We start from the raw sequence: 22586 nt of genomic DNA, 5'->3' as shown, positions 1-22586 counted from the left end.
GTTTGGTACATGAGATGCGATGAGATACATTTTTTTTAAAATTTCTTACATTCTTTTCTCAAATATTACTTAAATATAAAATACTTTTTAATTTCAAATTTTCAACTTTATTATCTAATCATTATAAGTTTTATAAACTTCAAAATGAAAATACAAAAATCAAAATAATTTTTTCAAACTTAGGAAAATATATATTATAAAATTATATTCAAACAATGTTTTAATTTTATAATTAATATTTTATTCAATTTTTTATGTTTCATTCTTCAAAACCCAATAAAACATTCTAATTCAAATTTCAAACTATTTAACTATTATTCACATATCATTTAACTATTATATATTCACATAATTCATTATTCAAGTGTAACGTCGAGCCCTAATTCACCAGAAACCCTAATTAATAACTAGGGGTGTAAAAAAATCGATGAACTAATAAACCGGACCGAACATGTAGGTTTGGTCCGGTACTGATTTTGGTGCGATACGGTACCAGTTTTATTTGTTTTAAAACCGGTCAAAATCGGTACGGTTTCGAGTTTTCTTTTTCTAAAACCGGATTGGACCGAATCAGACCGGTTCATATATATATTATATAATTTTTATATATAATATATAATTATATATAAAATAGTTTTGTATTATATGATAAATTACTAATTAATATAATATTAAATTTTAAAATATTAATTCACTATAGTCTATTGTATTAATAGTTATACTAATACTATATCACTATATATTATATTATACTATAATATGTCACTATATATTATAATATACTATAATATGTCACTATAGTCTATAATATAATATATCATTATAGTCTATAATACAATTATAATATATATTATAATATACTACAATATATTATCACTATAATATTATATACTATAATAAACTATTATATATATAATATAATATAATATATAATATATTAAAATTAGAAGTACTAGTTTAAGAGAGTAACCGGTGTGAAATCGGTTCTTATAAATATATAATTGGTGGATACCAGTTTGGTCCCAAATTTTGTCCAAAATCAAATTAAACTGAACCGATTACATCCCTATCAATAACCATTCAACGCTCTATATACATAGTGAGTTTAGCATTATATCTTGTAAGCCTCTAAGTGTAATGATGTTACTACGATTTTCTTCCGTCATGTGAAAGTTTTTAATAAACTTGAGATGAGACTTCTATGTGTGTGACTACCGGTTCTTTATTAAAAAAAAAAAAAATACATAGTGAGTATGAACATTGGATGCTCCGTCACGTCCCCGTTATATATAGTCCACGGCCAAATCACACGTGTTAATTGCATGCACAGTTAATAGTTTAGTGGACTCGCGGACCACTTTTTACATGGTCGGACAGCGAAAAGCTCTAGTTAGCTGGCCTCCCACGCGCTTAAAAAAACAAAACTGTTTATTTGTTTCTAATTTTTTCCTGTTAAAATGACTATTTTTTTTTAAATAAATATATTTTCATTACAAATAATTTGTCATAATATTCATTTTTATGACAAAAATAAACTAACAGTCATTGAAATTTTTTTTAGATATTTAATTAGTTACTCTCTTAATTTATTAACGAATTAAGAGAAATTCAATAATCGGAGAGTAATTATAGAGTGACTAAGTTACCTATTTTATAGATAAAGTACCTCGATCGCTATTTTAATCTAATGAGATTCTTATATATGGAAGCTGGGGTATACACATATTTGCAAGTCATGTCAAATTTGGAGTAGTTAAATTGATGTCTCTTAAAAAGATAGCTGGCAAGGAGTGATTGAACATATAGTAGTACTTGATGTTTATATCTCCTTTAACTTAAAAGTGACTATAACGTGAACAGTAATTACTATTTAAGAATTATCGTTCACGTTAAAAGTCAACAATAATAAACAGTGATTGAAAAAATTAAGATTTTAAATTTTAAATTTTAATCTTTCATCTTGAATCTCCAGAATTGATTCAACAGTAGAGATTAAAATATTAAAAATAAACAAACTTAAAATAGATAATTAAAATATAAATTCAACTTTTATTTATAAAATACTAATATTTTATAATTAAATAAAAAATAGAGTTTTGTTAAATATTTTTAAGAGAATAAAATCATATAAATAATTAGAATTTTTAATATAATTTAAATATCATAATATTTTTAATTAACTAAAAGCATTTAGATAAAATGATTTTTTTAGTGCTCCGCAAGTCATTAAATAGTGTGGTTAAATTCTACAATTCATATATTTTGTTAAGAAAACTATTGCTAGAATATCTAAAATCTTTTAATTTTCATATTACTCATATTACTGTAACATTTTGTTATCATTATGATGCTTGTTAAAATTTATTTTTCTACTCCTGTACATTAAATTATTGACTAATTAATTTTATTTAAAAAATATATTATTTTTACATTTTGTGGATATTAGTCACTAGGAGAATTGCACGTCACTCACTGCTAGTATATATATATATATGTATATATATTGTTAGGAGTGATTGAATATATAGTAGTACTTGTTGCTTACATATATATATATATATATATATATATATATATTATATCTACTATATTATAATAAGTGTCTATTTAACTGTAAATTATAACTTTTCTTGTTTTTTCGTTAGATTCGTTAAGTCTTGTTTTATTAAAAGGCTCTTAAAACTCTTGATCATTTGACATGTAGCTCTCTTGTAGAATTTAATGAAGGATCATGTTTTACCAAAAGGTCTTTAAGACCCTTGACCATTTGACGTGTAGCTCTATTGTAGAATTTAATGAATGATCATATTTTACCAAAAGACTCTTAATAGCCCCGTGACGTACATGAATTGAAGTTTATTTTTCATATCCTTTTTGTTTTGACAGTGTACTCATTTTCTTTTTCTTTTTTTGTTTCAATTTTTTTAAATAAAAAAATAATTCAATATAGATGCAGATCAATACTCATACTTTGCTGAAATTTATATTTTTTTTAATCTTAATTTTTTATTTTTCTTTAACCTTATATTTTCTTTTTCCAGATAAATAAGTTACTGACTTTTTCATTTTTTTTTTATTTAAATCAATATGTCAGATACACTCCAGGACTAACGCACCTGGGGCCGTTCTCTAGTGTGTGTTTATATATATATATATTACTTGTTCTTACCTTTAAGCTGAGTTTTGTGAGTCATGAATGACATCAATTGAATAATTTTATCCGACACATGATGACATACATGATATGCACAAGCTAATTAGCTCGGTCTTAGCAACGCCATCATGCGATATATGTTAGACCAATATATATATAATCGAATGATTAGGAGTTGGAAAATTTAAAAAAAAAAAAAAAATACCGAGTGATCATTGGAATAATAATAATAGTAATAATAATATAAATTTTCAGGGCATTAAACGTAATAATTATAATAATATCGTCTTCGATAGGGTTCTGATTAAATGCACGTGTCACTCTCACATTCCCAAACAACGTCTTTTTGTAGTCAACAGCATATGCCCCACAAACTTTGATATCTAGCGCTGTCAAATTTATGCACATATACATATTGCAGGTGATCATGATTGTATCTACCCATCTCGACTTTCAATTTTATTTTACATATATATATATATATATATATTTGTTCGATCAATTAAAATAATGTCGACTTAGACCAATGCAGTGCAGATATTATTACATGAGTCGGGCCGCCAGAATGGGCGGTTCAACCTTACCGCTCTTCACTTTTCTGTTTTATGTTTTTTTCCTTCTTTTCATATTTTTTAATATATTTAAATATTTAAAAAAAAAAAATATATTTCAATACACTTAAAATCACTATCTTAATCACTAAATAAATAAATAAAAAAAAAATTTAGCAAACGGTCAAATTGAGCAATAAGCTTAGGAGGGCAAAGTAGTTTTTTCCTTATTACATCAGCTAGAAAGCAAGCAGCAGATGCTAATTAATTATATATGTAGGTCATGAGTAGGGGTGTCAAATCGTGTTAACGAGTCGTATTCGTGTTATATCAAAATATATATATTATACTATATGGGTCAACTCTAACCCGACTCGTTAAATTTATCGTGTCAAAATGTCAAACCTTAGCACGACCCATTAACATAACGGGTCGTGTCATGTCAATCCATTTTGACCCGTTTATATAAATGGGTTGAACAAACCCATAATTAACTAGTTTGACCTAGTTAAGTTTAGTATAATTTTATATAAATGTTAAAATCATAATATCTATAAAAAATATAAAATTAAATATAAGTCCAAAATTACAATCCAAATAATAAAAATATTGAAATTAAAATATCAACAATTTTATTTTTAGGTATAAGGGTATAGTTGTAATTTTAACTTGCTTAACGGGTTATAATGGGTCAAAACGAGTTGACCCGTTAAGCAATCGTGTCTTAACGAGTCAACCCATTTTGACCCGAACCAGTTAAGGCTAAACCCTAACCCGCTTTTATCGTATTGTGTTTGTATTGGGTTAACGGGTTGTGTCACATATTGCCACCCCTAGTCACGAGTCACATTAATCTCATCATCATCACTTGCTTAAACTGTATTAGATTGATGTGGTACTTAAATATGGCTGAGAAAAAGGATAAATATTAATATATATAATTACTTAATCTATCTTGTTGAGAATTTAGACCTCCCAAATTCACCTCTTAAGATCTACTCTTTGCAAGAATATCAAGAAAAATGAGAAATAATAACAACATAAGAATTTAAGTAAAAAACTTTCAAAATAGGAGAAAAACCACCAAACTTAGAGAAGAAAAAATACTATGTAAAAAATTGTTAGAATCATACAAATTTTCTCCTCATTCCAAAATATACTACTCACAAAGCATTCTCATTAGTAAAATTTTAACTTACACACCTCTTTCCCTTTTACAAGAAAAAAGATCAAATTTTATTAAAGTTAAAAGTTACTAGTTAAATTTTTGACTAGTGCACTTAGCCAAAGAGCTAGCCATGCTTTAATAGGTTTTGAGCCTTGCTCCTCATTCATTCCCCCCAATGTGGGACAAATGCCAAAGGAGCAAAAAACCAACACTACATCATATTATGGAATATTTCACTTCTCAAGTGGGTCGTATATATAACTCCTCTTAATTAAAGTCGAGAAGGATGGAAAAGAAGAGAAGAGGAAAAAGAAATAATTTATAAATGCTGAAATGCTTCTTTGTTAAATCCCCCCGAGTAAAAGAAAAATAAAAATAAAAGAAAAGGCAAAAGCAAATATATATATATACTCGTACCCATGCTTCTTTATATGCAGCACTATCGGCTTTAAATACTATAATTTTATTAAAATGGGCAGGAAAGAGAGCTATCACGCTGTAATCCCCCCAAATGAAGCATTTTTGCACAGTTCCATAAGATTTTGGTTTCTAAATTTAACAAAATGGCTAGATTTAGAGACGAATGCATTGGAACCAATAATATATACAGATGACGTGGGAGTTTTGACCCATACCGTTATTGCTGAACGTGAACTTTCATTTACATCGCATATTTACAACAGCCATTAATTGGGATGAAAGGGAGATAGAGGTTAAGATTCTTTGTCAGTTGAAAGATGCAACTGATCAACAGAGAAGTGCAACCCCATCTTTCAGATTTGTAAACTCAAATCCATAAAACCTGAAGATTCATATATACTTGAAACTTCGAAGCATCAGCAACATCAACATAGACAGAAATTCTCAAAGGTTTGACATTTTCAAGCATTGATAGGCATGTCTGCTGACTACTCTAATAGGAACCCCAAAAAAATGGCTCCTCGATCCGGAGACAGGTGTCCACAGGTTCAGTTCCAGTCAGCTGCCATGTTGATGGGTAACAAAACGCATTGATTTGATTACGCACATCGAGCAAGAGATCGGGAAGGTCGAAAAAGGCGTCGTCTTTAATATCGTTTGAAGGTGAAGTTGAGGAGTCTCGGGTGTCCTGGGAAGCCATGGTTGAACATGGAGAGTAGGGATCAGTCAACAGCATGGATTGGCTCAACTCAGCTTCAGCAGCTTCATGGCTTTTGGGGAAGTTCATGGCTGCTGCTTTGGCTGCAGCAGCTTGGATATCCTTGGGAGATGAGCTAGCCGGTCGGGGTAGTTCTTGAGCCAGCTCAGGGAAATTGAGAAAAGCTGACTGGCCCTTGATTGTAAGAGCAGCTACATCATGAGCTCGAGCCGCCATTTCTGGTGTAGAAAATGTCCCTAGCCAAATCCTTGATTTCTTCCTTGGTTCCCTGATTTCTGATACCCATTTTCCCCATTGACGTATTCTCACTCCCCTGTATGTTGGGTGCTTCCCATCATCCCTACTCTTTACCCTTTTCTTATTTTCATCACCATCTTTTGCTTCTTGAACTCTCTTGGAACTGTTTTGAACAGTGAATTCTGCTGCAATATTTGTTTGAGAAGGGAATGAATTAGAGGAATGGGAAAAAGAGTTTGAGGAGGAAGATGTAGAGGTTGTTTGAGACTTGGAATCTGAAGCTCCTCTAGTCTCTTCCATGAGGAAGAAAGGGAGGTTTGGGGAGTAGTAGGAGAAAATGTGATAGACACAACTTATAACAGAGGTATGGGAGAATCTCATATTCTTTCACACACAACAGTAATAAAGGACTAACATTTAAAGACATGGGACCTATGGATAAAAAAAAAAGGGTAAAGTCTTGGGGTTATTTTTTCCTAAGCACCTAGATATGACGCATGGTTTTGTCAGTATCTTTACAGTTCCCTTGTTTGTTGGTCTCTTCCCATCTCCTACCATAATAAAAAGAGACTCGGCATGAAAACAATAAAAATAGGATATTAATATATATGTATTTTACCAAATTGGGTTTAAGAAACATCCTTCAACCTATATATAAAAATGACAATTTTTAACTTGAATTTTTAGAAACTTTGTGATTGTGATATGTCCGGTTTGGAAGAAAACTCATCTTGTCATAAAAAACAAGAGCAACAAGGTATATTTTGTATTTCTTCTGAATTTCATGTCTCCATTTGGTATTCTCTGAAAGAATATATGGTCGAGGAAAGACAAGCAAATCATATCGTATCGTTCATGTACCACCCGGAAATAATAATGCCCATTATCTTTCAGCAAATTTAATATTGTTTCACCAACCTTAATGTGAGAGGAAAGGAAAAAAAACAAAAGTCATGAAATGGACATTACTGGGGCCATCGTGAGGTAGCTGCATGCAGTAATATATATATATATATATATACGCACAACCGGATCCATCCTTCATCTCCTTGCTCTAAAGATCAGCCATCGCATTTCATGCTTTCTTTATCTTTTCTTCCGGCCACTGTTTACTTCCTATTGGTTTAAGTGCTATGAGCATTTCATGCTTTCTTACTTTCCTTTCTTTAATTTCCTTTTTATCGGGACCAGAAGAGTGGAGGTTTCCTACCCTTTTAGCATCCATAATATTTTATCACCACCAAATATAATCCATTTTGATTAAGATGTGTACGTAAATTGACCATATATTAGGGACCAATTAAGTCATCATGAATATGCACTCAAATACATATTACTAGTAGCACCAAAAATTTCAATAAATAGAACTTTTAAAAGGGTGTCTATGAAATTGAGCACATCGATCTTTTTTTCTCTTTTATTTAATTCTAATGTTGAGAAACCTCACAAGTTCTTATATATGAATAAAGAGAGGGACAAATAAGTGAATAAACCAATATAGTCTTAAATTATATTATTCAAATTAACCCATCATTAGAATGAAGCGGAGTGGCCGCACACAAAAATCAAATCGTACATAAATAATCTACTCATCAAGAGTCATAAATTATATATAGGTGTTTTAATTAATTTCCTCTAAATTTTAGTAACTTTTATGAATCTATTGGTTAAAAAAAAATAAAAAAAAAAAACTAAAAATGCATGAATTGGGGCATGCCGGAAAGTCTCGTTAGGAAAAAGTAATAGGCATTATTTTTAATGAAAATCACTAATTCCGTCATATTTTTTCTATTTTGAAAATCTAAGCTAAATTATTTATATATTGTAATGTGTCTTTTCGGCTCTTAATACCTAGTGTCCTAGGACCAATTAGGACAAGGCAATGGAGCAAATTGAAACGTCAAAATCCAAGGAATATGATACGTGAAATATATATTTGGCATTTAGCACGAGCTACAAGGCTTATAAATTGTAGGGTTGGGTATAGATGTAGAGGCCTTGTCATGTGGGGGTCAGCCAGTTGTATACTTGTACCAATACATTAATGGGACTATTACTTCCTCCTTGTTTAGGCAGTACGAAGATCCGAGGAAAAGTAAATAATATTGCTACCATATTGTTGTAATAATTGCATGTTTTCTAATTAAATTTAGTAATTATTTGAGTGGAATGATTTTTTTTCCGAGATTAATAAAATTTATTCATTTGTTATATATGATTAAGTGCATTTAGTGCAGGAAGACAATGTCGCCTGGGGTCGTTGCTTAAGGGTTAGGGTGGAGTGTGACCTGCTGAAAGATGTGGCAAGGGGGAGAACGATGATGCTTAATGGGACAGGTATGTGGATACTTTTCAAATATGAAAAGCTTCCTAAAATGTGCTTTCCTTTCGATGTGGTTGTATTCTGCATAGTAAACAAGGTTGTGTAGGGGGAATGATGGGAGTGATGACCAATTTGGATCATGGTTGAGAGCTCTGCTAGTGAATAAAAAAAGAATGGAGAGGGGAGGAAAAAAAAGTGGTGAAAATACCAAGGGTAGTGGAAAGCCAAGGGAGGAGGGGGTAGTAGAAGTGAGTGGTGGGGAAGGGACAGGTGAAGGGCTGGAGGGGGAAGTTGTGGTAAGGAATCTAGTTTCAATGGGTGAAAGGCAGGTGAATACTGAACATGTTGAAAGAGGGAGCAAAGAGGAATGGGATGAGGCAGAATCTACTTTTACAATGAGCCAAACAGTGAGTAAAACAATGAGTAGGAAGGCTAAGGAGCAAAGTGGTGGTAGTTGGAAGACGAGAGCTCTAGGGAGGCCTCCTGTAGAAGAGTCCCTTGTTCCTGTTACTATGCATAAGAGAGATGTTGTTAGCATGGTGACAGATGAGTTGTGTTCTGTGAGTAAGAAAAAGATTAAAAGAGTGGATGATGATTTTGTGGCATACAACCTCCGCCAAGTATTACGAATGTCTTAAGTTGGAACTGCCGAGGGCTTGAGAGCCATCGGACAGTTCAAAATCTTTACCTTCTGGTGAAGAATAAGAGACCCAAAGTAGTGTTCCTTATTGAAACACTAATTAAGGCAGCTGCAGTAGAAAAATTAAAAAGAAGGTTAGGGATGGAGGGATGTTTGGCAGTTAATCCATTGGGGAGAAGAGGAGGAGGACTAGCTTTGTTTTGGGAACATCAGGATGATGTTGATATACAAAGCTATTCACAGTGGCATATTAGTGCTTCTGTCGAGAGTGAGAGTGAAGGAAGTTGGTGGTTCACAAGGTTTTATGGGCATCCTGATACAAATAAGAGGTGGCAATCATAGGAGCTTCTCAAACAACTTAATCCATCAGATGGAGTGGCATGGGCTGTAGCTGGAGATTTTAATGAGCTATTATCATAGGATGAGAAGAGGGGGTGGGGGGGGGGGGTAATAGAAGAGATGAAAAGTTGATATCTAGCTTTTGTGAAGCTCTAGAGGTCAACAGGTTGGTGGATGAGGGATTTGTTGGGAACCCTTTCACTTAGAGCAATATGCACTCAGACCAAACCTTTACAAAGGAAATGTTGGACAAACTTGTGGTTAATAATTAGTATTTTAATTTTTTTGGGAAGGTTAAAGTGGAAGGATTGACAACTAGTAGCTCAGACCACAACCCAGTTATGCTTTCTATGAGGAAGGACAGTAGGCATGTTTCTATAAGGCATAATTCTTTTAAGTTTGAGGCAAGTTGGATAAGGGAGGATGAATGTGAAGAATTGATAAGGATAGCCTGGTCTGATACCCCTCAATCTGATCTGAAACCCCTAGTGAATGTGCAAAATATGCTGAGATTATGTAGTGGAAAGCTGAGTAAAAATTTCAAAAAAAAGGATGGTGAGAGATGCCATGATATTGAGTAGCTTAATAAGAGAATAAAGCAGTTACAAGAAAATGAAGGACCTCACAATCCTAAAGAATTAAAGAAGCTACAACAGGAAGTGAGTTTGTTACTAGAGAATGAAGATATAAGGTGAAGACATAGGGCAAAAAAGAAGAGGTATTCATTGGGGGATAAAAATACAAAGTTTTTCCATGCTTGTGTTAAGTAGAGAAGGTAAAAGAACCAGATTCTCTTAGTAATGGATGCCAACTCAGAGTTGAAAGTGGGAAATGAGGAAGTTGTGGATGCTTTTAGGCAGTTTTACACTAAGGTGTACAGAACAACAACTCCTACAAGAAGTTAGGTTATGGAAGGGGTGCAGTCTATTGGGTCTCGAGTTACAAAGCTGATGAATGGAGAATTAGAGAAGCTTTTTACAAAGGAAGAAGTATTGGTAGCTCTTAAGCAAATGGGCCCTTTGAAAGCTCCTGGCCTTGATGGGTTTGAGGCTTGCTTTTCTAGACTTATTGGACTACTGTGGGGGATAAGGTGTGTGAAGTAGTGCTGAGTTTCCTGAATGGGGGTGAATTAGAGTAGTCCATCCACTTCACATATGTAGCTTTGATCCCAAAGGTCCTAGAACCTAAGTCAGTAGGTGATTACAGACCAATTAGCTTGTGCAATGTCTTGTACAAGCTAATTTCCAAGACTCTTGCAAACAAACTTAAGGTAGTACTTGATAAGATCATTTCGAAAAACCAGAGTTCTTTCATACCAGGGAGACTGATTGTGGAAAATGTGATATTAGCCTATGAAGCTTTACATTCATTGAAAACAAGATCTAAGGGGAGAGTGGCTTCGAAATTGGATATCTCAAAACCATATGATAGGGTTGAATGGACCTATTTGAAAGCTATCATGCAGAGGATGAGATTTAGTGAGAGGTGAATTAGGTTGATCATGGACTGCATAACATCAATTTCCTACGCAGTCTTGGTAAATGGGAAGCCTGGTGAAGTCATATAACCTCAAGAGGCATTAGACAGGGGGTTCTATTATCCCCCTACCTGTTTTTGTTAGGTGTTGAAGGTCTAAGTAACCTTATCAATGAGGCTGAAATAAAAGGTGAAATAAGAGGGGTGGTTGTTGCAAGGGGAGGAATAAGGGTCACACATCTTCTATTTGCTGATGATTGTATCATATTTGCAAGAGTTAAATGGCTAGAATGGTAGAAAGTTAGGGAAATCCTATGGGAATTATTGAGCTAGACCTGAAGAGAAGGGAATTATTGTGCAAGACTTAGGGGCAAGGGTGCAAAGCAGCTGTGAGAAGAATTTGGGGTTACCTACTATGGTTGGAAAGGCATGCTACAATACATTTAGGGTGATTAAAGACAAGATCTGGTACACAATAAACAACTGGAAAAACCAATTCTTATCCCCAGCTGGAAAAGAAGTCTTACTTAAAGCAGTTATCCAGTCAATACCAACTTACCACATGAGTTTCTTTAGGTTGCCTAAGGAGATATCTAGTATCATGGCTAGATTCTTGTGGAGGTACAAAAATAATGAAAAAAAGATACAATGGGCTAGTAGGAAGAGAATGGGCTGTGCAAAAATGGTTTGGAGTCTTGGTTTTAGAGAGCTGGAAAGTTCAACACTACTCTCCTAGAAAAGCAATGTTGGAGACTTGTAATTAAATCAGATTTCATTGCTGCTATGGTGCTCAAATTTAAGTATTACAAGAACTCTAATGTGATTGAATCAAAATTGGGTCATGATCCATCATTGTTTTGGAGGAGTATTTGGGGATCCTTGAAGCTACTTAAGGAAGGACTCATCTGGACAGTGAGAAATGGGTTAAGCATAAAACTGTGGGAGGATAAATGGCTGCCTAGCAAACCTTCTCATCAAGTTCAATCCCCAATTAGACATCTGAATAATGAAGCAAGAGTGGTGGAGTTGATGGGGAGTGGGGGTAAATGGAATGTCGAGGTAGTGAGGGCTACATTCAATGAAGAGGATGCTGAAGTGGTATGCAATATTCTTTTGAGTCAAACTGGCTTGGAGGATAAAAGAATTTGAACCTATTCTAAGAATGGGTGCTTTAGTGTTAGGTGTGCTTACCATCTTGATTTGAGTAGAAAGCAAGAGCAAAAAAGGGAGTCATCAGATGGTAGGAAGCTAAAGGAAGGATGGAGAGAGCTTGATAGTTGAATGCCTCAGGAGTGGTTAAAACCTTTTTATGGAAGACCCTAAATAATTGTCTTCCTACTAAAAGGAACCTTTATAAGAGAAAAGTTGTGGAAAAACCAAGTTGTGGAAGAGATAGTGAGCCATGCCTTGTGGAGCTGCTCTGCAGTTGTTGATGTATGGGCAGAGAGGGAGAGTCCAGTGCAGAAATAGAGGTCAAATGAGTTGGATATGGCTGTTGTTTGGAGGAGAATGTTAGTAGAATTGTCTCTGGAAAATGTGGAAATGGGGTTATGAGGCATATTTGGCTTAGAAGGAATGGTTTTGTTTTTGAAGGAAAGTTCAGTAGCCCTGGGGTGGTATTTCAACAAGCAAAAGCTAGTCTCAAAGAATTCAGACAAGCTCAACAGAGGTGTGTGCAGAGATTAGAACCTGCAACAGTAGAAAGGATGCTTGTTAAATGGAAATCTCCAAGAGAGGGTCTTGTGAAGATAAACTGGGATGCTGCTTTCAAGCTAAAATAGAAAAGGATGGGGCTGGAGTGGTGATTAGAGATGAAGAGGGAGATGTGCAAGTGTCTTTGTGTATGCCAAAAGATAGCATTCAAACTGTTGAGATTGTTGAGGCTACTACTCTTTGAAGGGGCCTTTGCTTGGGTGCAGAACTTAATATACAAGAGGGAATTTTCGAAAGTGATGCTTTGGAAGTGATCAAAGTTGTGAACAATAGGGAGGAATGCTAGGAATGGCATGGATAACTTATTGAAGATATTAAAGGTATTCTTTGTAAACATCAAAACTGTAAACATCAAAATTGGATAGTTCAACACACATATAGAGAAGGAAATAGAGTAGCTCATTGTCTAGCACAGTTTGCTATCAATTTTAGTGAGAAACTAGTGTGTATAGATGATGGCCCGGAGCGTTCTTTAATGTTGTCTTACAAGATAAGTGTTATAATGACTAGTTTTTACTGATATATGAAAGGTGATATTTTTTATTCAAAGAACAAAAGTGCATTTAGTGAGATTAGTGTAACACCTCGCTCCTCATAGTTAAGAAATACGTCATTTTTATAGAAAATTATAGGAGTCGGAGTGCTACTACTAAACCTGACTTAAAAATATACATTTTTTATTCTAAAGGAAGCGTCAAGTACAAAAATTCCTCATAATAAATAGAGTATTTTGTACTAAAATACTGAAATCATAAATGAGAGAGTGTGTAAGCATTTATTAAAAATTTTCGAAGTCTATGCCATAAAAATTATAACTTAAAATCTCTATACATGATCTAGGTCACTGTCACGCCTCCTTAGACCAAGTCCCGTCTTGTAGCTCTACCTTTATAAATATTTTGATCTAGGGTGGTTTAAAAACATAAAACAAACTAAAACGAGTTGATAACTCAGTAAGAAACCCATCATAATGTAAACATACTTAACATAAAAGTTTTCATAAAATTCTTGCTGAGAATTAAAACCACATCTGTTCATAAATATGCTGATGACATGCATGGCTTGAAAATATTTCTAGTATATTAATTGATCTGAATTATCTAGACGAATTGAATGATCTGAATTATTTGAGTATTCAGACTGGCCAAAACGCTTAACTTTGTGTGCAAGATTGTGCACCGGTCCCACATCCTGTGGCCCACAAGGGAAACCACTGATCTGATCTTATAAAATGTTATGGTAGACCACGCTTGAGTCCGTGGCTTGCACATCCACCCTGTCTGCATTGGTACCATGCATCTGAATGGCCATCTGATTAATTTGATCTTTATCCTACACTTAATCTTATAAAAACTTATGTATTTTTTATAACGTGAGATGCATAATACATATATAATTAGAATATGCGAGATAAAAAATATCATAAATTATGATGAATGAAGAGCTTGCAAATATCATGATATGCATGGTATATAAGCATTGACTTCCAAAGAACTGGCTTTGATAATAATAAATATAACTAACTAACAATGCTAATTTTAATTTATGATCAAACTACTTACTTTATAGTGTTGCTTCCTAAATCTTCTTTCACAGTTCATTAACGTAAAAGTAAGCCCAGCCCACATCCACAATATACATTCAACCAAGAATTGAAATCAAGAGCAAAAGTGTGAAAATATCCTTAAAAGTCTTCTAGATGATTAATAAAGAACAAATGCTACAGACAATGGTTTAAATGAGATTTTTGTAATACTATAGATATGAAAAGTAGGAATTATTTTCAATCAGAAGGAACATGTGACAGAGCAACAATGATTACTTTAATACATAAGTTGTGTATCTAGGCTTTTTGACAAAATAAAGTAGACTTGCGACAACCTTGGTTTCGTAAGGGGGAAAAATAATGGATGATAATGGGTTGGAAATACATATATATATATATATATATATATATATATAGATATATATAGAGGGTAGTCGGGTGTAGAAAATTAGGGTGACAAAGGCTGTAGAATTATAACCCCGTTGGGAGAGGGTGCCGACGAGTTTGAGTTGGACTCGGGTAATACATGTAGTGATACTAATCTACTGAAAACTCGGTCATGATCATATAAGAAAAGAGTTTGAATTTAAAAACATGATCTAACTATTCATTTAATGTAGGATTGACAATGACTTAGACTCCTTGGACTTCAATTAATGATGATTTTAAATTGAAATAAATTCATAATGGCCAATTTTTAAATTCTATAATGACTTTAACTCATTTAATAAAGAATAAATGAGATTTAATCTAATTATTAAGCCTAATTAAAATTTCTAATCAATCTCAATAATTTATCACTCGTGGGCTTATCCAATATGACATATTAAATATAATTTAAACCTAATAAAGATTATCAATATTCTGACTTTAAAATTATTGGGCCGGATCGTTACGGTTAGTGTACAAAATACATAGGGCAAAATATGAGTTGGATCTTGGGCATATATGCATTTAAGGGCAAAAAAGGAACAGCCTTGGTATGATATTTTGGCGAAGAATAATGTTAGATACATTCATGGATATAGTCATGGATGTGCAAGTGACATGCACTTCTTTTAAAAAAGAGTGTGATTCATCATTAAAAAATTAATTTCTTCATGTGGATCTTATATTTACTCATTTTTTTCAAAAAGTGTGCACGGTGCTTGACGCACTTTATAATTGCAAATAGTATTTTTTTTTCTCTTATAGAGCAATACTAGATACAATTATGGATTGTGCAAACACTACTCATTTCTTTTGAAAAAGAGTCTAATATATTATTAAAAAATTATTTTTTTAATATAGATCTTATATTTATTCTCTTATTAAAATACATGTAAATATTATTTCTCTTCCTTACGTGAAAGGAGCCACATTACTTTTAAATGTTTCGGATTTTTAATGACGATCATACCCTGATGAGATATAGTTAATTACAATTCTCTTATTGATTTTGCGAAGGGTGTTAATTAATTACAACTTCTCGTTCGGTCCCGTGATTTGTAAAGTCATGTAACGTCAAAACGTACGTCATAAATGCGGACTACAATTACGCAATTGATTAGGAATGCGTCTAGCCACTAATTATAATTATTTATGTCATTTAAATAAAAATAAATTTAATTTATAAAAAGAAAAAGATATGCTTATAAATATAACTACTTTATAACTTATTTTAAATCGACCAATATAATTGTGATAAATTATTAAAAAATAATTTCAATTTTCACTACAACACAACGTTTTTTAGGATGACAATTTTTGTCCCAAAAAATTGGGATTTCATCTCAAAATACTTCTTAGAACGAAAAAAAAGTCCAAGATCGTTCCAATAACAATGTCTTAAAAGATATTTTTTAGAACAAAATAAAAATATCTTTTGGCACAAAATTGAGTAGAACCGTTCGATCGCGTTTGAATGGAATTTTTTTTTGAGATGCGTCGATCGATACCAGTCTGTTCGACCAAATAGGCATGAGGAAACGTTCAAATAAACAATTTGATAGTCAAACAGTAAGACGTTCGAACAGACCATGATATGATCGAACGATTTCATATCAGTAGAAGTTTGAACATTTAGTTCACGTTCGATGATTTGTTCGAACGGTTTCATGTACTGTTCGAATGTTAATTCTGATTAAATTCGAATGTTCTGTATCCAATGTTTGAATAGTTTTACCCATCTTGTTCGAACGGTTTTTTCTCATTCGAATGGTAACTATTTTATTTTACCCAATATTTAAAAACCAAATAGACATACATAAGATTTTAAAAAATATATTACAATTTGTTCAATACCCATAAAACTAATCTAATAAGTGCGAACTAAATAAATAAAACAGTAGAAGTACTAGCGTTCTTCGTACAAAAATAGATCCCAAAATCTATACATATAATGTAAATCTGTTGCTTGGAGGTCTAAACTGTTGCATAAGCATATGCTTTGGAGTTGCACATCTCTCCTAAATTCTTATTATTGTTGTTCTTGTTATTTCATGCGCATCTCCATGTCTGCTTGTTTCATCGATTGAGTCTCTAACTCATACTACCTTGCAGTCAATTCTTCGATCTTGAAATTTGCTTTGTCTAACACTATAGAGGTATTATAGGCAAATCCGGACGATGAGGAAGAAATAGAAAGCTTTACATTGCGACCCAAACCTCTCAGATATCCTGAACATTGACCAAAAACTTTTGATCTGACGCAAATTCAGTACATAGGGTAACTATTTTATCTTACATGAGAAATAATTAATATCATCACAAATATTCAAATATGCTTAATTAGAACAGATTATCATACTCACATAATTTTCACGAGAATCGGGATGAGTCTACTCTTTATTACGATCAGTATGTGATGCAACATATAATTTTGTCAGATCATAATTAATATCTAACTCTTGCTACAAGAGACATCTGTTGAGATATAAAGTCATTAGAATATCTCCAAATAACAAACTATATACAATAAAAAAATAGCTTTACCAATTTCTTAGAGAGGCGATAGAAAAATCTTGAGCCTGCATGATAATGAATCTTTAATTTCGATTATTTGTTTTGTTTATAAAACTTCACACCTGTATAAAAGCTGTAAATATTAGGAAGCAAAAATTATAAATAGGACATGTAAAAAAATTCATTTAATTTACCTTATATGATGAATCCTCAAACATGAAACAAAACTTTTCCTAATTGGAAGGTCAGACATCTTGAAAAGAATGCTGGCGTGCATCTTCCTTGTTCTCGAATTTATTGTAATGCTCATAACACCTTGCCTTATATTTGCAGAATGCATTACATATAAACTCATCGACAGTCTTACGCTCCTCTCTCCCACCATAATTTAGTTCAAAGTCCTCTTTCAAAAAATATATACATAAGATATTATCACCCAGAGTAGTTTAAATTTTGCATATATATTAAACAATATTAATATAAATTAATTATTTAAACATTACCAAATAACGCTTATTGATAAATTCTTTCACATCTTTGGAGATTTTCTACCATGAACTCATAGCTAAAGGTGTATAAGTTCGTGTAAGAGAAATCACATGCGATACAAGCCAAGCTGCTTGTTGTCCTTCACCTCTGGTATATTTGTCAGGAATGTTAATCTTAATATTACCCACTTTACGATATTTTTTCAATGTCACACCTCTACTAATGCCTCAACCTTGACGAAATTATACTGTTAACTCTATACAATATCTAGTTCGTTGTAGAAACAAAGTAAATAATGGTTAGAAACAATGTAATATGTATGAATGACCTTAATTGAAACAAATTACTATTAAATTTTACCTTGTTCTGTAGAGTCAGTGGTGAGTTAGAAGGAGAGCTAGGAACAGGTAAAGTATTGCAAACATCATTCCTCTTCAGTGGCATAACATTAAAATACTGATACATTCATTATACAAACAGTCACGTGGGCATCAACTAGCAAGTATGTCTATTATGCAATTTATTCCTTTCACCAGGTAGTTGATCATATCTCATTCAAGATTAAAAGATTATAGTCGCCAACCTATCAACTATTATATGTTATGTCCAATGAAATTTTAGCATCATATTTCCATAGCTCTTCAAATATGCTCATTTAGTTGTGTGCACCAACGAATAACACGTCGATGCACCATCACCGAAACTGTATATCAAGAGAACAAGAAGGGATGACTTTACCAAAATCATTATGTCGGACACTAACATATATAGTCGAATAGTTTACAAGAATGATTTTACAATCCCAAACTGTCCACTCTGGACAATTCAAAAGTTAACAATCAACCGTTCATCCGAATTGATAATTCTCAAATGGGTCTAAGATTTATTTTAATGAAACGTACAAGACACAAGAGTAATGCACAATAACAATGCAAGATACGAGAATAAATCAAACAACAGCTAACAAAATTATCTATCTTTACTTGGGTGAATTATTAATATGAAGTATTCGGTTTTCTAAAAAAAAAAATATGTATATAATATATATATATACATACACATATGATATACTATGGTATATATTATATGATATTATAATACTATATCATATAATATTATCATATAGTATATACTAATATACTATATGATAATATACTATATTATAATAAGCAAATACTATAATAGATCGTATAGTATATAAAAAATTAAATATAAAAAATCTGTTAATTTATTAAATTTGAAATGAACACAGTTCGAACGGTCCATAATACTGTTCAAACAGTAGTCAAAACCGTTCGAACGTATAGCTAACCGTTCAAACGTTTTTGTACATATAATGTATCGGGGGAGGCTTTTCAACGCAATTGCCACCTACAAACAACCATTCAAACTCGCTCGAACGGACCTTGTGGACAGTTGAATGTGGTCGCTACCGCTGTCGCCATCACCACCATCAAAGAGTCCTTACTTTCAAGTGGTACGCTCCTTATATACTTCGTTTGGGTTATTCTAAATAAGTTTTGTTAGATTGTTTGTAAAAAATAGGAAAAACACCATTTTCAGTCGATAGCCACTGTAGGTGGCCGGAAATCCATGAAGGTTGTTTCCCATCATTGTGTAGTTGATATTTGTGGAAGTTGATTTCTTTTGTTTCCATAGCCACTGAGTTGATACAGCCATGGCTGAGTTCGATTCAAAAACCGTTTGAACGAATATTGTATTCGTTCGAATGGTAGGAACTCAAATGCCAAACGTTTGATCAGTTCACCATACGTTCAAACATAATTTAATATCATCGTTCGAATGTATATAAGACACGTTTGAATGGGGATGAAAAAATTTATACATTTGAACAGTTATGGATTCGATCAAACGGTATAACAGAAAACAGCTCCTAATTGCTTTAATTAGTATATAATTTTGTGAATATTTATGTATTATATTTTAAAACTAATGTTGCATATATATTTTATTTTTTAAATTTTAGGTTAATAATGTCTTATAGGGGACATAAGCGTGGCAGACTAGGATAACTTTCCATCGAAACAGTTCGAGATATGACTATCTTATTAGAGCGTCAGGTGAAGATTTCTGACTTTCTGACTCTTACCTGGGAGGGACATCATTCTTTAATGATCGTCGTTGGACACCAATCCTCGATCAGAAGGACAAAGCATGGTACCTCTTGTCTTATATTGACATTGTCTCTGAGTTTTATAAAGAGCTCGGTGGTACGAGTCCAGATGATAGAGAGGCATACACTGTAACACCCCGTATTTTTAGTATATTTTTAATGAAGGAATTATTTTTATTGATTCAAAATTTATTCTCTTGTTTTAAAAAAATTATTTTTGAAGTGCTTTCTTTAAATTAATTATTGTTATATGTTTAAATTTCTTCTCGAATTAAATTAACTTGTTGTTGCGTTTAATTATTTATTTTAATTTTAATCACTGCGTTTGAATTATTTTATTTCACTTGCTGTTTTAAAATCGTTTCCGTTGGATTATTTTTTTGTGACCCAAGATGTGAGGATTGTACCTCATTTCTTTCCCTAATTTTTCTCTTTCCTCTTTTTTTTTTTTTTTTTTTTTTTTTTTTCCTTTGTCTTTTTTCTTCTTTTCTTTCTTTTCTTTTTTTTTTCTCTTCTCCCCTGGTTTCTTTCCCGCGCGATGCAACGCCCCCTCCCTCTCTCCGTCCGATCCTCCTTCTCACCCCAGCGTCGTCGTGAGCCAGCGGTGGCTGACACCACTTGGCTCCCCAGCTTCCCCAGCCGCCGGTGTTGCCACCCCTCCATTTCCAGCCCCAGCCGCGCCGCCGTTAGCCACCACGAGCCCATTGAAGCCGCGGCATTCCTTGCGCTGCTGCGTTGCCGTCGCGCCACCTCCGGCCACCATCTCTTCACTACATCATCATCGACCTCTTAGCAACCCAATAGACCCAACCCCACCTCTGATCTGTCACCGGTGAAGCCACACCATCAATATTTCCGTTTTGGGTATTTTAGACTTCGACCGCCCTCTACGCCGCCACCCACGACCAACCACCACCACCACTACCTTCATCGACATCCCTAAGCCCTACCCTATCAATCTCGGGTCTTCGTTTACACCAGTTCAAAAGTGGATTTTTGAGACCCACGGCCACAGTGCTTTTGGCACTGTTTTGTTGCTGCGTTGCCGCTTCTAGCACCTCCGTGATCTTTCAAAAATTATGTTATAGCATTGTAAGTATTTTTTCCAAAGAACTTTTGAGATTTAAATGTATTTCTACGCTAATTCATATTTACTGTGAATTTATTGGTTGTGCCGGACTGAGTCCGAGGAGTAAGGGGATCGGTTGGATTGGATGATGGAGTTGTTTGTGTGATATTGGTTCATGCTAAGAAATTTGTTGGCTGTTTCGGGTTTAAATATTGGTGTTTTGAGTTTGACGTTGTTCATGGTGAATATTGGTGATTTTAGGAAGTGATGATATATTTTTGGATTATTGGTTTAGTGTTTTGGAAATGTTTAGAAGGGTTTGTTGGGGCCTTTTAACATCTAGAAGTGTTGAGATATTTTTTTTCTGTTGTGGAGTTGGGAACGGAGAGAGAGTAGTGTGTAGTGTTGTCCTGGTTAAATTGTTGACGATTGCTTGGGAGTATGAGCTGCTGAAATAAGTGTGAGTTAGTGATAACAGAAATTGACATTGGTTACGATGCTTGTATTGGACAATACTGAGATTGGTATAGAATATTTTGGGTCAAAGTGTGGGCTGTCCAAATTGTTATTTGGTTGTTTGAGTTGGATTAAACTTGCTGAATTATGGTCTAGAAATTGGGTCTTAAGTTGTCTAAGACCAATTTTGTGTTGTTGGACTTTAATATTTAGTTTATATTATTTTTATGAATAGGTGACGAGACGGATAGAGACCGTATTCAAGTCATAGATGATGCGCTGCAGGAGTCAGGTAAGCGGGGTTCCTATGCTAGGCCTTACACGAATTATTTGAGACTGAGGTTGATTTTCTGAAAACTTTGCATATTTTTGTGGTGAAATGAGAACTTGGGAAAAAACAAAAGCCAACCTTGGTCGTTTATTTGCATACTCATGAAATCTGTACAAAAAAAGAGAAAAATATGTTCTGACATGCATTGTGTAGACATGAGCTAAATTCTGTCATGTGATTTCTGAAATTTGAAAAATGAGCGATACTGAGAATATGAAAAGTTGTGCATTTATTTAAAAAGATATTCTGGCTTTTGTGTTCAGTGTGTGTAAACTGTCTGATTCTGTTTTGATACTCTGTATTATTTTGATATAACATCTGAAAACCTTTGGCATGGTGTACAGGATTTCGTATCTGACTTTGTCTCTGCTTTGCTCTGCTCTGCTCTGTTATGCTCTGCTCTGTTTGGGTTGGTACCAACTTCTCTGTCTCTGAGTGCACCCACTTTGGAAACAAAGTGGTTTTATTGTGGTCTTTCGTGTGTGCACACTCGGGGCTTCGAGAAGAATAAAGGAAAGATTTCACCTCTGTCTCTGCCTGGTTTGGCCACCGGGGTTGGCACAACCCTACCACGGGGGTGAGACATGGTCTCTACTCTGTTTGGATTTGATGATGATGCTCAGTTTATGTTATGCCAAAGTATTATGGGTTTTACTTGTCTTAAAACCATCGCTCTGTTACTTTTGAAAGTATGTTCTGTTCTGCATGATAACTCTGGAAAATATTTTGTTCTGCATGCTATACTTTGTAAATGCTCATGTTTGCACACTAGCATATGACTTCTGCTTACTGAGTTGTTGTTAACTCACCCCCTATCTTCATAATATTTTTCAGATGATGTGGAAAGTCCAACTGAGGACCTGGATTAGATTGGTGAGC

The 22586-nt window shown here is 33.6% G+C and overlaps 1 protein-coding gene and 1 long non-coding RNA gene across 2 annotated transcripts; both read right to left on the bottom strand.

The window, feature by feature from the left end:
• Positions 1–1254: 1254 nt before the first annotated feature.
• LOC121236157 lies at positions 1255–18607 on the bottom strand. The gene is made up of 3 exons (XR_005934661.1): positions 18456–18607; positions 9199–9204; positions 1255–1267 (listed from the first exon to the last, which is right to left on the bottom strand). It is a non-coding gene; the product is annotated as an uncharacterized LOC121236157 (long non-coding RNA).
• On the bottom strand, positions 5321–6647 carry LOC121236156 (ethylene-responsive transcription factor ERF038-like). Its single transcript, XM_041132676.1, has one exon. It carries the CDS (start codon positions 6627–6629, stop codon positions 5787–5789), a length of 843 nt encoding a protein of 280 aa, XP_040988610.1. The 5' UTR covers positions 6630–6647; the 3' UTR covers positions 5321–5786.
• Positions 18608–22586: the final 3979 nt, after the last annotated feature.

This window comes from Juglans microcarpa x Juglans regia, chromosome 6D (genome assembly GCF_004785595.1).
Source record: "Juglans microcarpa x Juglans regia isolate MS1-56 chromosome 6D, Jm3101_v1.0, whole genome shotgun sequence".
NCBI classification, from domain to species: Eukaryota; Viridiplantae; Streptophyta; class Magnoliopsida; order Fagales; family Juglandaceae; genus Juglans; species Juglans microcarpa x Juglans regia.
Note: the sequence above shows the minus strand (reverse complement) of the source record. Positions and strands in the feature narration are given on the sequence as shown.

What these genes read in the sequence shown, in the direction of transcription:
- LOC121236156 (XM_041132676.1), bottom strand. Translation starts at nt 6,629, where the DNA reads ATGAGATTCTCCCATACCTCTGTTATAAGTTGTGTCTATCACATTTTC.